At 49.1% G+C, this 17,103-nt stretch overlaps 2 protein-coding genes across 10 annotated transcripts; both read left to right on the top strand.

Annotated features, from left to right (window-relative positions):
* Positions 1-7,190: 7,190 nt before the first annotated feature.
* LOC117894000 (extensin) lies at positions 7,191-13,182 on the top strand. 9 transcript variants are annotated; one of them, XM_034800819.1, is made up of 7 exons: positions 7,191-7,441; positions 9,822-9,890; positions 9,963-10,252; positions 10,364-10,533; positions 10,585-10,596; positions 11,497-11,885; positions 12,126-13,182. In XM_034800819.1, the coding sequence occupies exons 1-7, from the start codon at positions 7,439-7,441 to the stop codon at positions 12,720-12,722; spliced, it is 1,530 nt and encodes a 509-aa protein (XP_034656710.1). In that variant the 5' UTR covers positions 7,191-7,438; the 3' UTR covers positions 12,723-13,182. The 9 variants fall into 9 exon arrangements, with proteins under 9 accessions (XP_034656710.1, XP_034656713.1, XP_034656706.1 ...); XM_034800815.1 differs by having other exon boundaries at positions 7,192-7,441; positions 9,963-10,069; positions 10,100-10,252; positions 10,364-10,838; positions 11,514-11,885; XM_034800817.1 differs by having other exon boundaries at positions 7,192-7,441; positions 9,963-10,174; positions 10,460-10,838; positions 11,514-11,885.
* Positions 13,183-14,010: 828 nt separating this feature from the next.
* LOC117894007 (alpha-protein kinase 1) lies at positions 14,011-16,801 on the top strand. Its single transcript, XM_034800830.1, has 3 exons — positions 14,011-14,229; positions 14,317-16,020; positions 16,151-16,801. Exons 1-3 carry the CDS (start codon positions 14,089-14,091, stop codon positions 16,781-16,783), a joined length of 2,478 nt encoding a protein of 825 aa, XP_034656721.1. The 5' UTR covers positions 14,011-14,088; the 3' UTR covers positions 16,784-16,801.
* Positions 16,802-17,103: the final 302 nt, after the last annotated feature.

The raw sequence follows: 17,103 nt of genomic DNA, 5'->3' as shown, positions 1-17,103 counted from the left end.
CCCCCCACAATTTTGGGCCATAAATCGAAGAACCAGAACCCAAATTAGCATACATGCTCGAACATGATCGGTGGATCGTGTCTGGGTGCCCGAAAATATATATTCCTGCTAGTTCCTTGGGCCATAAATATTGTCTCAACAATTGCACAACATTTTGTTAGGTTTCAGCAAAACGGACAACCAGATTTGTCGGTGGACAAGTGAACTTCCTTCAAATGGCAATTAAAATAGCTGCTTAATATGCAGAGCAAGCTATGGCTTGGGGAGATGATGATCACAAAACGAAACTGTATGACGACAATCGTTTATTTATGAATATAACGATTAAACGACATTTGCCTAATGAATTGAACTGGATCTAAAAACATTTGTATGATGCTACTTGGCTGCTAGTTGCGTTATCAGCTGGTTTTGTTGGGTTTTTGGCTGCCAGATGATCTTTAAATAAGTTGCTAAAAGTACTTCAAGTTTTGTTTCGCTTTAAACCACATTCAAACAGTCTTTAAATTGAAATATTACACACTTAATCCAGCAGCAATTAAACTCTTTTCAATGATCTTTTGAAGTTTAACCACTAAATGGGTTCATCATTGCTTTTGGTCGCTCAGCGGGAGGGCCTTGAGTCGGGCATATTGAATGGTTGGAACAAGCGTGTGATCTATGGCTCAACTTAATCGATTCCACATAAAAATATAGTTTAGCCAAGCGGCAGAAGTGCAAGCCAAGTGGATGGTTAGATGGATGGCACCCATGATGGAATATCATTAGTAGCCAGCAAAGCAAAGCAACTAAAATGCTAATCGATCGAAGATGCCCAAGCAAATACTCGCAGCAAAAGATGGGAGATACATATGTACATATATATTTATATGTTGCTTCCTCTGTTGTGCATAATAGCCAGAGTTTAGAGAGACAGAGAGAGCGAGAGAGACACACCACAGATTATTTTGTGGTTACGAATCTTGTAGCTGAACCAGCTGACGTATCGTATCTGCTAACTGATGAATTTTTATACAAATTTGATACACTCGAGGTGAACTTGATTTTGTTTGGCGGTGTGGATGCCGCCGCTGCTGCTTCGACTATTTGTTGTTGCTGTTTTTCTTGTATGTTTTTGGATAGAAGCATCTATGTCTAAATGGAGTTAGAGTCCAACGAGTTTTGTTTCGCCTTTTTGTATTTTATATGAAAATTCAAATTAAAGCTAATAAATACTTAGGCGTTCATTGTGGCGGCTCAGAGCTACAGACTCGAGCTAGATGCTGGCTTTATCTGAAATTCATTAGAAAACTGGTCCAACTAACCTTCGAGCCGGGCAGAAGCTCCAACGTGGGGCGGGGCGGGGTGCGCGGCACACACTTGATTGACGTCTGCGGATTGCATAATCCAATTAAATTGGCGATAAGTGTCTGGGTTGAGATGGTGTCAAGTTGTCGTTGTTAATGGCAAACCAACACAACCATTGGGGCAAGGATATTTATTCATGCCTCATGCCTGATTGTAGCCTACTTTTTGGGTTGGTTCTAGCTGTACCTTTTGGCCAAGAAAAGCAAAAAACATGGCCAAGAAATGCGGAAGCCAGCGCCAGACACCTTACCTTGTTGGATCTTCTGGGAATTGGTTGTAGATCACAGACAACAAATCAAAAATGCCACAATGGAAATTTATGGCACACTGGGAAAATTAATTTGTGGCTGCAGAGCAGCTCCAGACTTTAATAAATTATTAAAAATAATTTGTGTAGATCGGGCAGGGCAAGTGCGTCAGTCTGTGCTTCTTTTTGGAAGCCATGACATGGGATGGGCAACGACAACAAGTCGTAGAACGAAGCGAGTAATACACTGCCGGAACCAATGAATATTTTTACATAAAAAAAATTCGCTGCTCCATATGTAATACACACCCAATTCTATACACTTAACTTCCCTTTGTATTAAAGGGCAAATACATCATTAAAAAACAAGTTAAACCAAAATTTGCATGTCTGACTTAAATTTTGAATTGGACTTTTTTTGGGCGTAGAATTGTCGCTGCCTACAAGATGCTCGCTGGAATAAGTAAATGGCCATAAATATATTTAATCTGTGCTGGGACAACGAACCAGTTGGCTATTGAAATGAGGCGATATAACCAGTTGGCAGCCACACAGTTCCCCGTCCCGTTCAGTTCAGTCCAAAACAAATGTATTTTATACGAAATTAATTTTCGATTTGTGTTTCGTCTTTTTTTTTGCCCAATTCGTGTAGAATTTAAACAGCCCACAGCTTAAGCTCAAGTCTGATCTGTATATTTTTATATGTCTCTAACTAATTTGTATATATTTTATTTTGCTTTAAATTTGAGCTTAAAAGTCGGCCCATACCCATCAGCCTTGTGCGAGCGACGCGACGCGTGTGTCTCTGCTCCAATTTCTGACTTTATTTGCACTCCAAAAGTGTTTCTGTCTCACATATAAAGTGTCTTTTGAGTGGACTAATTCACAAGCTGCCTGAGCTGGGCTGGCAGAGGTGAAGAGCACTCCGGAGATGGCCATTAATCAAGTCAAGAGTTTCGGGGCTCAAGTTCCATTGCGGGGCACCTTCCGTTTTGACCCAAGTCTCACTCTACTCTAGAGGTTGTTGGGTGTCTGCCTTAAGTGAATAATTGATTCAATTTCGTTCTTGATCTTCGACTGCTCGTAATGTGAGCCAAAGCATCTGCTATCTGCTGGTCGAAGCTTGATTAATTTTGTATCTTGTAGATTCTGGATAAGCTGAGGCAAACCCGAAAAAACTTTCGCTCCGAAAGGCCAAGCAAGTTTGTTAAACTTTCAAGGGTCACTCGGTTATTATGTAACACGCCGCAGATTCTTCTGGGGGAGCAAACAGGTTTCTGCCCCCACTCCACCTGTTCCCCAGTGTGACCCTCAGCGATTCCCCCAAAAAAAAGCGTGTTCGGGTGTTTCATTTAACGCGGCAAAAGGATGCCAATGGCAATGGCCCGCAATCGTGGCCCATAAATTGCAGGCCAACAAAATAAGCGCAGCAAACTGGTTAAACGCTCTCGCCTGCCGGTGTCCTTGATAAGGCTTATTAATATATTTTTTTGGCTCTCCGAATCTTGGGCGGGGAAAAACACGTTTAATTCGAATTTAATTTTGGCAGCGAGCGTCGCCGATCCGTGGCTGCAGGTTTTTTGGCCACATTTCTCGCAAAAACGCGAATTGCAAATCAACTCGGAATATCCATTAAACAAATGCCGTTAGCCAATTGTTTATACGATCGACAGACAGCGGCGTAAACATTTATTCAAACATTTTAATATTCATCAATTATCATCCATTTGGGGGGTTCTGTATCAGTAACTGTAAATTTTATGGATCGAATTTGAACGGCAAAAGTTGTTGAAACAATTAACAACAATTTTATTGGGCTAAGATTTATTATATATTTGATTTAATGAAACGATTGTAACATTTATTCCCGGAATTATCTTTACAAAAATCCATGGGTCACATTTTGGCTGCCTCAAGGCTCGCCTGAGTCCTTGGGCTGCAGTTTCCCTTTTCTCAATCTGTCAAACTTGAAATGAACTTCCTATGAATGGGCAGAATGAATGGAGTATCATAATGAGCCAAGTTCGTTGACTTCGCTTATGAAATATTATTCACATTTATCACAAATCGCTGTTGGCGTTGCATTACATCATCATCGCATAAATAAATATATTTACAACAAACACACAAAAAGATGCAATTATAAACAATCATTAAATGGCAGATAAATGCAGGCAGTAAAGATAGAAATGATTCTTCTTCGAATTCATTCATGTTTTAAGCAAATTCTTTAGCTAGTTGGAAGCCTTCAGCTTTGCCAGTAGTTCCCCTTCAGATTGGAAGATCTTTTGTGGATATTTATCAGCTAGAAATACGCTCTCATTCCATTAAACTCACGCCCTAAAACTTTCCTTTTCTATCCCTCGAGTTCGTCCAAATAACCAGCCAGAACCTTCCATTCCATTTCCTACCACTTCCTACACCAGAAATCCATTCAAAGCCAATTTCATAGCCAACAAAAAATAGAATGGGAAAAACTAGTTAGTCGGGTTGGTTTTGGGTGTTTTGTGTGTTGGCTGGCGGATTTACATAAATATAAATCTTAAGCAAAAAGACAATATGGACCGAGCGCCTTGAGCTTGGGCTGCGAGTCGTGTAGAATCCGCCGACAGAGACGCGGACAAATGCCTCGTGTATAAGGGATACATTTGCATAAATCATAAGCACAATTAACAAATGCTGCGGCGCTTGTTCTTGGCCAGGCCAAATGCTGACGCAGGTGACGTGACATTTGACTCGTAAATTTATACGATTCCCGCCGCTTAGATCCGCCAAATTTGAATAACCACGCACTTCTGTGAGATCGGTCGCGATCTCAGCTTCAGCCCACAGAGGAGTAGGCTTAGTTCTTATAAATATTCAGCGTGGACTCTTACCCTATCGCTCTTCGGCGAACACTTTTCATTAGGCTGGCAAGAGACTTGATTTCAATTTTAATGGCCTGTGCGTGAGGGCATTTAATTTTGCACTGGGATTAGATAAGCGCGGAGTACTTCTACCTGAAATGAGTCGCTGAATCAGTCACTTGAGAACTCTTTGGAGTAGGCAGGCACATCAAATGACTGAGTAAATGAGATCAAATGGGGAATGGGCAATGAGGATTTCACTTGCAATTCAATTGAAGAAGTTCGTGGTTCTACCTTTGCTCTTACTTGTATTCAGAGACCCTAAGCAGCTCTCTTAGAACTTGCTTTATAACCCATCTTCCTAGTCATACAATCACCGCTAAAATATCTACCATTCCGAGATCTTTTGCTTGATAAAAACTGAAACCGAATCGAAATTTGATATTCATGATTTCCGCACCCGAGACAAAAGCCGCCCAAGCAGCAAACACCCAAAATAAACACAATCTTCTATGAGCTCTAAAAAGTTGCTAATTCTCTAAGAGAACAAAGTGCTAAGGCGGCAGGGAAGGGGCGGGACTAGAATCTGGTTGGACGAGCACATGTCAGGGACATGTTGACTTGAATTGTGTTTCGTAATTTCCAGCTGAATTGTCCTTCGATGTAGTCCAAAATATGCGCCAACCGCTCGCTCATCGCTGTGGCATGTCGTTGAATAATCTGCTGGCTGTTGCAATGTCCGATGATGCGACAAAAAAAAGGCTTTTCCTCTAGACGGCGAGAAGTTTTGCCGCACAAAAATCACTTGAATTCCCCGCAATGACAAATTTGAAATGTCAGCAGTCGGCAGTCGGCAGCCGCTGGCAAGTGTCATTGCCTCTCCGGAGGTGACGAGGAGGAGTCTGAAGTTGGAGTTGGAGTTTGGAGATGTGCAAAGCAAGTTATGACCCGAATAGTGCTGGCCAGCTGGAGGTTTCTCAGTGTTTATGCAATTACAGCCGAGAATTAATTGCCGCCTGACGGTCGCTCGTCTTTGTCCACTTAGATGGAGGGTGACGGCGACTTCCTCAAAAGTCTCTCGAGGTGTGGGTCTAATTACGCGATGATCTCTGGCCCAGTCCGCCCATGAACACTTGCCGGCCACGCACTGCCATTGCCACTGGCTGTGGCTCTGGCCAAAAGAGTCCATGGAGGAGGCCTCACTGTGGGCGTTTGGCTGATTGGTTCATTAAAAGCCAAATGCTCGGCGTGACTGCTTCTCATGAGCTCGAAAATTAATAAATTCTAGTTATTAAACATAAACAAAATACAGCAGAAACAGCAAAACAAACTGCAGCCGATGACAAACTCTGAAACGAGTTTTGGTGTCAATCGATGAGCAGCTCAGATGCAGCTTCAGTTTGGGGTTTCTGCGAGAGAACGAATCTCCGAGCTGGCTCTGTGTGTGTAAAGGTCATTCGGTTAACCGAGTCAGAGATGACGCTCTGCGGTGCGCCTACCTTAACATTCAACTCCAACTGCTGACCCCCAGACGCCGCACGCACGCATCCAACAGCAATCCCAGCAGCCAGCAGCCAGCCAGCAGCCAGCCAGCAATTGGGCGCGAAGTCAACCGGTTCATGCTCCTCGGGGCGCAACTGCATGTAGGCCTGTAAGCCTACGAACGGGGGGTAATTGCCATTAGCCAACGCCTGATCTTCTCACATTTCTACACACACAGATGATCTCTACGTATTTGCCTTGCCTTGGCTCGGCTCGGCTGACGATGGGAGCCTTGACTCGCCGCAACTGACAATCGATTGATGAAATTGATGAAATTTTTGGTCTCTGCTGATGCTGATGGTGGGGCATTTTGCATTCAAGTCGCTTACAAAATTAAACGCTGCATGACAAAATGTTTAACACTCGATGGGTACAGTGGAAGACCACGAAGAGGGAGAGACAACTTCCACGGGTACTGGGAAGCTTTACTTATGACAAAATTTGACTAAAGTGTGCAGAAATCTGATATGAATGCATTAGGGATAAGTTCTGTTTGCTTTGTCTGTGTCTGTACCTTTTAGCGTATTTCTAACCAAAACTGAATGCCATTTCCTTACGAGATCTTTCGCTGTGCCCAAAAGTCTCACTGGAAGCCCCTGCCGTTCGCTGTAGCCAGTTCTTACGCTACCTAAAAGTTAATATTTTTGGCAAAAAGGCATCTGCGCATTGTGTTTGGCAGCTAAATGATAAAACCAACAGCCAATTGGCCAAGTTAGGCATGCGGTAGTACAAGTACAAGTAGCTACTGGCAGCCGGTGCTCCCACTGCCATTGCCGCATCAGGTTTGCCATAATTGCTGAGGCTTTAGGGCTTTACTCGCATTTTTTGGCCAACCCATGTTAGCCGTCTGTTAACTCCCAAACATCGCAAACAGAGACAGCAGCAGGCGGGCAGCAGGTCTGGGACTGGTTAAGCCGCCTGGTCAGCCTCGGCAGACGTCGCGACGGCGCGCGGGCAGAGAGCGAGCGTCGCGCATCTTCAGCTTGGCCGCGCTTTCGGTTTCTTCTCCAACGCTGCCCCGAATGCTGCTGAAGCTGCGACTGCGCGACTGCTGTCCGAGGCGAGTGTTAACAGCTGTCGCCCAAATGAAGAAGATGCCTCTGACGTTGTCTCTGCCCGCTGCTGTCGCTGCTGGTGCTGCTGCTGCTGCCTCGGCTGGCTGTGGCAGATGGCTTGGTCCGAGTATATATAGAAAAGTCTACAAGTTTTGATGCTTTAGTTGGTATTCCACACTCGACCTAGAAGTTAAACCAACTTTAGCTGGGCATCGATCAAATTCAATTGACCATTGAATTTTGATACGATCGGTCGCGTTCCCCGCCAAGGATTACGCACGAACCAAAGGATTACCTAACGAAAATCGGGATTAATTTCAGCAACTAAAACACTCCTTCCTCCTCCTCTTCCACGAGTCTCGACAGCTGCCGTTCTGTAGCAGTCAGAAAAAGTGTACAACATGGTAAAGCAAAGCCCCAAATCAAATCAATTCAGACTAAAAAACAAACAATAATATGAGTAATAATTGTGTGCCAAAGTGTGCCCAAAAACCACAAGTGTCCAATAAATCAAGTGTCCCTCAGTGTAAAGACAAACAAGACAAGAGACGAGAGACAAGAGACGAGAGACAACAGTGTCGCAAAAGGGGAAAGAGTATTCCCGAAGCAGCAGAAAAGCAACAGCAAACAGTTAGGGAAATAGGCAAATAAATTGCTAAAGCATCGACCCACCGACCGACTCGATTCCAATTCGAATCTATTTGCATTTTACAAGATTTTACACGGATTGTCTTGTCGGATCTGTCGTACCCAAGCGCTATCTCGCGGCTCGTCTCTCCGTTGGATGCCCAGTTGACATTTAAGCGGCAAAAAGTGGTTGACCGTAGAAATTGTGCAAGTGCCAAAGCAAGTCTCAAGCAAGTCCCATCCGCAGCCGCTGCGAGTCGCAGACTTTGTCGAACGAGTGCAATGTTACGCATGCGCCATGCGGGCCGCCCACAGAGCCACAAATCATCTTTTGCGTATTTTGCGTATTAAGCCATTAGAAGATGGCCTGGGCAACCCAGCTGCCGTTTCTATGTCAGCTCTGACATGACTGCAGATGAAATTAAAACTTGTTTCCACTATTTTTTCTCATAAATACATTTCGCTGGGGCTTCTGACATTTGCCAAGATTGGTAATTCGTAATTGGCGTATTTAGGTAAATAACCATAAAAACCGCTTAAATCGCTGCAAGCTAGATTCTAGAAGCTGTCTGATGATGATTTCTGTGACCAACATCTGCGCTTTTTTTACCCCAGCCAAAGGGCTTAGATCCACCAATTTGTGTGCTAAATCCTTAGATTTCTTCCCTACTCCAAAAGACCCAACGCACAGCTTCCACTTCGACTTGCCACTGTCATAATTGTCTTAAGGTCGTGCCCTTGAATGTGCCAACTGCCCTCGATGCAGTGTGAATCGGATTAATTAGCTGCCCATTAGCATAAATGGAGAGTCAAGGGAATTAAGATCACAACAGCCACAAAATGATCGATGAAACGATACGCTCAGCAGAGTGTCCTTTCACTTTCGAGACAAAAACCAACAAATTCTCAGCACACAAATCAAAAACCAAACCCGATTGCATGGATTCTGAAATTCCTTTTGTCTGTTTGGACATTTTTTTAATGAAAATTCAAACAAGTTAGAACTGGCAAACGTTTCGGGTTCATTAGCATAAATAATTTTGTATAATTTACATACAAGAAAAAGCCAGAAAAAAAAGAGTTAAATATTTGTTGAAATTAGCAAGGCAACAAAAGACAATGTTGGGCTTAGCTGCTCATCGCTGTATTTGTTATAATCCAACAGATTTGGTTATAAATGACACTCGAAGCTGCCTTCTTTTTTTTATTATTATTTTTTTATGGCTGTGCGTATGCTAATTTCTGACTTTAGTTTTTACTCGCTATTTTTTTATGGTCTTGGTCTTGGCTGATTATTATATAATCATTGGCTAGGTCTTCTACGTAGAACTGGTCTGTCGCCGGGGAAGGTCCGGTTTCTGGCATAATAATCAGCTATTTATATAACAATTCCTCCCAAAAAAAAAGATATTCTGCCTTTGGGTTATTAATTGAGCTCATCGACCATCGACGAACACTTTCATTAGCGTTGACAGAGACTAGCCGTTGACCTTGCAGCGACAAATGCAAATGAATGAAGACCCGGAGAGCCATTCGAACGGAAGCCATAACTCAGAGGCAGTCCACAGCTTCCTCGGCTTCGACTTCAGCTTCAACTTTCAGCAGGTTGTCGTTTGTCGCTGAGCATCTTCAGTCATCGCATTAGCATTATGTTTTAATCACACGAAACTGCGAGATTTACTAGGTCTACGGAGCAATCAATGGCGCCTCAGAGCAGGTCTCAGGGGGGTGCAGAGCGAGTCTCTCGTGGGGTAAACTCTATCCATGACCTAGAGCTGCTAATGACTGTCAAAGTTGAATGTCTGTCTTAACATTTTCGAGTGATTTTCAATGCATTTTATGGTAATGTGTCTGCGACTGATTTGAATTCTTCACCTCCCGGTCTCGGTGACTCTGGCTGAACTTTTCAAGAGTCTTAACCCCACAGGCCACAGACACGACAGCTCGGTTTTGCCTTGCCTCGTCTCCGATTCGGGCCAAGCGGCCACGAAGCGTGAAGCGGCGATTAGTTCTTATAAGGCGATCGAGCAATTAGCCGCAATCAGCCGCTCGTTAGAGCCAGTTGTTAGTCCAAGACGTCACTTGAGCCACTCTGCCACATCTCGACTTGTATCTCAACGTGTTCTTAACCCTCAATCCCTCTTCTTTCCTTTATAGAGAAGTGCACTGTACGTCTTGGCGCTTTGCGCTGTGGCGGTGGCCACCGCAACGGCCGATACGCATGTGGTAAGTAGATCCTGCCCCACGCGGGACCCACTGCTGATGCAGAACCACAACTAAAGAGTCCTTCCATTGCAGCGTAAGGTACGTGCCGCCGATGGGTACTTCTACCCCACGCCGAAGGTGCCGTTCGATCTGCCCCCACGCACCACTGAGGCGCCCTACACCCGTCCGCCCACGACGAGGCCTCCGGTGACCCGTCCACCTACGACGAGGCCCCCGGTGACACGCGTGCCAGCCACGTACTTGCCTCCTACCAACAAGCCAGCACCACCGGCCACCACCCGTGTGCCTCCACCACCACCACCGCCGAGGACACCACCTCCAACGAGGCCAGCGACTCGTCCTCCAACACCGCCACCAACCAGGCCACCAACTCGTCCTCCACCAACTTATCTGCCACCCACTAACAAGCCTGCACCACCGGCAACCACTCGTCGCACTCCTCCCCCAACTGTGCGTACTCCACCACCAACCAGGCCAGCGACTCGTCCGCCAGCAACCTATTTGCCACCCACAAACAAGCCTGCACCACCGGCAACCACCCGTGTGCCACCACCACCACCACCACCAAGGACACCACCACCACCACCACCAAGGACACCACCACCAACCAGGCCAGCGACTCGTCCTCCAACACCGCCTCCAACCAGGCCCGCGACTCGTCCTCCAGCAACTTACTTGCCACCCACAAACAAGCCTGCACCACCAGTGACAACTCGTGTTCCTCCACCACCACCACCACCAAGGACACCACCACCAACCAGGCCAGCAACTCGTCCACCAACTCCTCCTCCAACCCGGCCACCAACTCGTCCTCCACCAACCTATCTGCCACCCACTAACAAGCCTGCACCACCAGCAACCACTCGTCGCACTCCACCCCCAACTGTGCGTACTCCTCCACCAACGAGAGCGACTCAGCCACCCACAAGACGCCCAGCCAGCACTCCAGCACCAACCTACTTGCCTCCTACCAACAAGCCTGCACCACCAGCAACGACCCGAGTGCCACCCCCACCACCACCACCAAGGACCCCTCCTCCAACGAGGCCAGCAACTCGTCCACCAACCCCTCCACCAACCAGGCCACCAACTCGTCCTCCACCAACCTATCTGCCACCCACAAACAAGCCTGCACCACCAGCAACCACTCGTGTGCCACCCCCACCACCTCCACCAAGGACTCCACCACCAACCAGGCCAGCAACTCGCCCACCAACACCGCCTCCAACCAGGCCCGTGACTCGCCCTCCACCAACTTATTTGCCACCCACAAACAAGCCTGCACCACCGGCAACAACTCGCCGTACTCCACCTCCAACAGTGCGTACTCCACCCCCAACAGTGCGTACTCCACCACCGACCAGGGCCACTCTCCCACCTACCAGACGCCCAGCCAGCACCCCAGCACCAACTTACTTGCCTCCTACCAACAAGCCTGCACCACCAGCAACTACCCGTCCACCTGTACGCACCACTCAGCCTCCAACCAGGCCACCAACTCGCCCACCAACCCCACCACCAACTCGTCCACCAACCCCACCACCAACTCGCCCACCCACTCGTCCACCAACCCCACCACCAACCCGTCCACCAACTAGGCCACCAACACGCGCTACCACGCCTGCACCAACCTACTTGCCACCCACTAACAAACCTGCACCACCAGCAACTACCCGTCCCCCAGTACGCACCACTCAGCCTCCTACCAGGCCACCAACTCGCCCACCCACTCCTCCTCCAACACGCCCACCTACTCGTCCACCAACCACATACCTGCCACCCACCCCTCCTCCAACTCGCCCACGCACTCCCCCACCAACCCGTCCACCAACTAGGCCACCAACTCGGGCTACCACCCCTGCACCAACCTACTTGCCACCCACAAACAAGCCTGCACCACCAGCAACCACTCGTCGCACTCCACCCCCAACTGTGCGTACTCCTCCACCAACGAGAGCGACTCAGCCACCCACGAGACGCCCAGCCAGCACCCCAGCTCCAACCTACTTGCCTCCTACCAACAAGCCTGCACCACCAGCAACTACCCGTCCCCCAGTACGCACAACTCAGCCTCCTACCAGGCCACCAACTCGCCCACCAACCCCACCACCAACACGCCCTCCTACTCGTCCACCAACCACTTACCTGCCACCCGTAACCACCCGCGTGACTCGTCCACCCACGCCACCACCAACCCGTCCACCAACTAGGCCACCAACACGCGCTACCACGCCTGCACCAACCTACTTGCCACCCACTAACAAGCCTGCACCACCAGCAACTACCCGTCCCCCAGTACGCACCACTCAGCCTCCTACCAGGCCACCAACTCGCCCACCCACTCCTCCTCCAACACGCCCACCTACTCGTCCACCAACCACATACCTGCCACCCACCCCTCCTCCAACTCGCCCACGCACTCCCCCACCAACCCGTCCACCAACTAGGCCACCAACTCGGGCTACCACCCCTGCACCAACCTACTTGCCACCCACTAACAAGCCTGCACCACCAGCAACCACTCGTCCACCAGTACGCACCACTCAGCCTCCTACCAGGCCACCAACTCGCAAGCCCACTCCTCCCCCAACTCGTCCACCAACCCCACCACCAACTCGCCCACCCACTCGTCCACCAACCCCACCACCAACTCGCCCACCCACCACGTACCTGCCTCCCGTCACTACCCGCGTGACTCGTCCACCCACGCCACCACCTACCCGCAAGACCACCATCTACATCCCACCCCCGACAAGAGCTAGCGTGCCCCCACAGACGACCAAGCACCAGGGCTACCAGTACCCGAAGCCCAGCATCCCCTTCGACTTCTAAGTCCGAGAGAGAGAGGTCAGAGAGCGTCTCTAGCAGCGCGTTAGCTACTATATGTCTAGGGCTGGATATTGTAGATCTAGTCAATACAGTGTAACGATACTTCAACGTTTCCGGGGTGCTACGAACCCTCGGAGGCGCCAGCAAGGACGAAAATTGTTTGTTTTTTTATTCGTATTCGTACTTTTGTAATTAATGAATCGCATACTCATATACAGATACAGCCTATGGGGATCACTGTGTCTCTACGATACAGTGTACCCCTATACGGTGTACAGCTAAAAAAGTCTATCCAACTCTTGCTATGTTCTACCACCACACGCTATCGATCGACGTGTGTCTGTCTGTTGTCTATAACACGCAAGCCACACAAGCTCAAGACTATATAGCTCTATATTACGATTAAATAAACCTTTATTCGGATTGCTGAAAAACCTGAACAATAAAATAAGATTTTCGAATATTTCGACGCATTTTCATTTCTTTTAATTTGTACAACGGGATATGAGCGCAGATCATGTCCGGGAGATCTCTTCGTTTTATTCGTTTATCTATGCGGGGAGGGTTTCCAAAACGAGAGCTCTACGACTTTATCACTGGGTTTGTTGCACAATTTAGAGCAGAAAGAAGTGGCAAGCAAACATACAAAAATAACGAGAGAGTGCATGTGGGCACAATCAAAGTAACGAGTAAGAGTAGCGAGATTAGATCCTCGAACGAATCCAACGAATCCGGGTCGCAGTTAAGCGAGACCCTATTAAAGTAACGAGTAGCGAATCGGAGTAACGAGAGTCACCAGATGAGAATAGTTGTATCAGAAAGTACACAGCTTACGAGTGCAATAAAATAACTATAAAGCGCGAACTTGACATCCTCAAATGCGATGAGAATCCCTTACCAACCCAAATGGATAATAAAGATGACTACCTGTCAGAGCATAAGCACTTCGGATTGCTCAGCAGTGGTGCATCTGTTGGTGCATTTCTAGACATTTCACTGCGATCTTGAGCATTTCATGGTCAATGCTTTTTTTAATATCTCTTTCGTTTCCACATGCCGGCAAACACACAGCACACCCAACACGAATGCGCGAATGCGCTTCAGCAATTAATTTATTTTGGTGTACTTGTGCAAGCATTTTGCTTTGCTTTCGCAGGTGCAAATCTTTATTAAACTTTCTAATTAAGCGGTCGCCACTCACTGATATGTATATCTATATCTGCGGCAAGTTTTTAGGCGCTGCCGGCGCCCAACTGCACCCAGTCGTCGTTGCGATCCGCGATGAGGCAGAAGTCGAGCCAGGTGCCCACATTCACAGAGCGATAGGCAAGCCGAGCGGTTCGAGCAGCAGCCAACAGAGTCCGGAAAGATGTCCATGCAGCCAGCCAGCCAGACAGGAGACAACGAGTTTAGAACGCGACAGTGTCCGAGACCGAGTCCTGGCTATCGTCTGGCCACAAGCAGCGGCAGCAGACACTGGATTATGGGCTTGTTATTGGTCCACACAATTGTGCGTATAGATTCAAAGGGTTCTTCCTTTCCCTCAGGTGGATTGTGCAATTGAGCTTTCCGTTTTTCCTTTTCTTTATGCCCGCAGATGTCTCTCATGGTAGTCAAGGTCGCCTCCACAGCAGCTCTGTATCAGCACCAGCAACAACAAGCACTGCAGCCACTCAACGACATTGAGTCCACAGCAGAGACAACAACACCCAGCGACAGCGAGACCCAGAACCTGGGCCTGAACCAGAGCCAGAGTCAGAGTCAGAGCCAAAGCAGCAGCGACATCGAGAAGATGCGTGCCAAGTTACAGCAGCTGCAGCATGAGCAGCAGCAAGAGTATCTGCGGCAACAGCAGCAGCAGCAGCAGTTGCAGCTGCACCTCCAGCAGATGCATGCGACGGGCGCTGCTGGCGAAACCGCCTACTTATTGGAGCGTGCCGATCACGCCCCACCCGCCCCGGCGCACATCTACGGAACATGGCGCACGAAAGCGAGACGAGCACCGCCTCAGCACGCCATCTCGGGGAACGATGTTGACGATGGACATGTCTATGAGCGCCTGCCCAAGCGATCAGCCACCATGACACCTCTGCGTGGCTTGCTGCGCGATCAGATGCCACGTCCGCCACGTCTCGCCACCCAGGACACGCACACGCACACGCACCCGCAGCAGCCGCAGCCGCAGGTGTCGGGCGGCTCTCCACCGCAGCCGCCCACAACGACGCTGCTGAGGCGCCACTACTCCGAGACGCCGGGCACTCTGGCCAGGCGGGAGGACTTCAAGCCGAAACCCTTTCACTTTCCCTACGACGGTCCACTGCCCGAGCAGTTCACCAAGGGCGAGGCGGAGCGGGAGCAGCGTCCGCGGCCGGAGCTGAACAACATCCAGGACATCCTGCAGCATCTGCACATCAATGGGCTGGGTCCCAGCAAGCTGCCACCGATGGTGATGATGCCCACGGGCCTCCACATAGCGGGCAGCTTCAAGAACCTAAAGAGCAGCGGCATCGGGAATTTCTTCCGCGGCAAGCGGAACAAGAAGCAGATGCAGTTCAGCATCCCCTTGCCCATGTCCATGGGTCACATGCCAATGCCCATGGCCATGTCCATGTCCATGCCGATGTCCATGCCCATGCCAATGCCCATGCAGTGGTACGGCCCCGGAGTGATGCCCCATCAGCGCGTGGCCATTGATCAGCTGTACCCGTTCAAGCCACGCTCCCCGCAGGACATCAATCTGCTGGCCATGCAGCAGCAGCAGCTGGCGCCCAGCAAGAATGTGTCCAAGAAGAAGAACAAGAAAAAGCAACAGCAGCAACAACCACAACAGTTGGCTCAGACTAATCACAATCTGTTGCTGGAGCACGGCAGCCAGCAGCATTACGTTGCCGATCCTTTTGGGCAGCACTTGCCACAGCCAGTTCTGGCCCTGAATGCCACACGACAGCCGCAGCAGCATAAGCGCATTCCCTTCAAGCTCAATCTGGACATTTATCCGGTGATGCCGCCATCGAGACCCGCCTCCGTGCTGCGCAATCCTTTCCAGCCAGAGTACGCAATGCCTTCGCCGTCCGCATTGACTGGAACGACGGCAGCCGCCTATCAGCATCTGGGGCATGGCATCTACCAGACGCCATTCAAATTCCCCACACAAGCGCCCCATCCAGGCCACATGCAGATCAACTTTCCAGACCACGCGGGGCGATTCAGCCAGCAGCAGGCGCTCTATCAGTCGCAGGCACTCAAATTTCCGCCACCCAAGAGCGTGCATCCCGATGAGGCCATCTATGGCAATGCTCCGGTATATGGACAAACAAAATCAGGGACAAACTCATTGGCAGGGCCACAGCCAGGGCTATGCGCAAGGGCAGGGTTTGGCACACGTGCAGGCACTGGGACAAGTGCAGGGACAGGCACAGGGACAGGCACAGGGACAGGGACAGACGTTGGAGTCGCAGACGATAGAGTCACAGACGAGTCCCATTATGCTCCATCTGAATGTGTTTCCCAAGCAAAAGCCCACGGCAACAATACGCGCATCCACGAATCCATTCTACAACCACAACTTGCATCGGAACACGATCAACTCGAGTGATTTGCCGCCACCCAATCCCCCGAGCCCCATCGAGCCGCGTCAAGCAGGCAATGGCTCTGCAACACCAGCAGTTGCTCATCCGCAACATCATAACCATCAGCAGCAACAGCAACAGCAGACGTCACAGCAAATATCTCTCAATCAAACACTGCAACAGCAGCAGCAACCGCAAGTGAATCGCTCCAGTTCGATCTCACGCAGCGACCATCTGCCTCTCATCGACTTTGAGCATCCAATTGTGGCCGCCGAGATGCCAGAGGCAGCCTCCCTGGCCAGCTTCCGTACCGATCATCGCCACCACAGGGCACAGACGCATCAGCAACTTCACCATCATCATCCAGTGGATGATCATTTTCGCTACCAGAAGAGCGCCAATATCGAGCAACTGGCAGCCGAGGCACAGACAGCATCGCTCTTTCGCTTTCCCGTCGAGGATCTGATACAGTTTCACGTGGATGATGCACTCTGACTCTAAATAGTAGCTGTATTAGCTGTACCTTAGCCTTTAGTTAGTGTAAAAGTTAAATCAATATATTTACAACTGGTTTCTATTACAATTATATTCGACAAAGAAACAAGGATGAAAGTAGACAACATTCAAAAGAACCGCACCGTACTGCTTGAAACACTCCTGCAAGCAGTTTATCAAGCAGTACATAACGAGCACCGTACGCTTGGATCTTGTTCCTCCTGCAAGCAGTTCATCCACCCTACAAAAGTGCTTGTTTCACTTTCCCTTGGTGCATAAAAGTATACATCACGCTTGCTGAGCAAGCCCAAAAGTATTGT

The sequence above is a fragment of the Drosophila subobscura genome, chromosome J (assembly GCF_008121235.1).
Source record: "Drosophila subobscura isolate 14011-0131.10 chromosome J, UCBerk_Dsub_1.0, whole genome shotgun sequence".
NCBI lineage: Eukaryota > Metazoa > Arthropoda > Insecta > Diptera > Drosophilidae > Drosophila > Drosophila subobscura.
The sequence above is the reverse complement of the archived record's forward strand: the minus strand, read 5'-3'. Positions and strand labels throughout refer to the sequence as shown.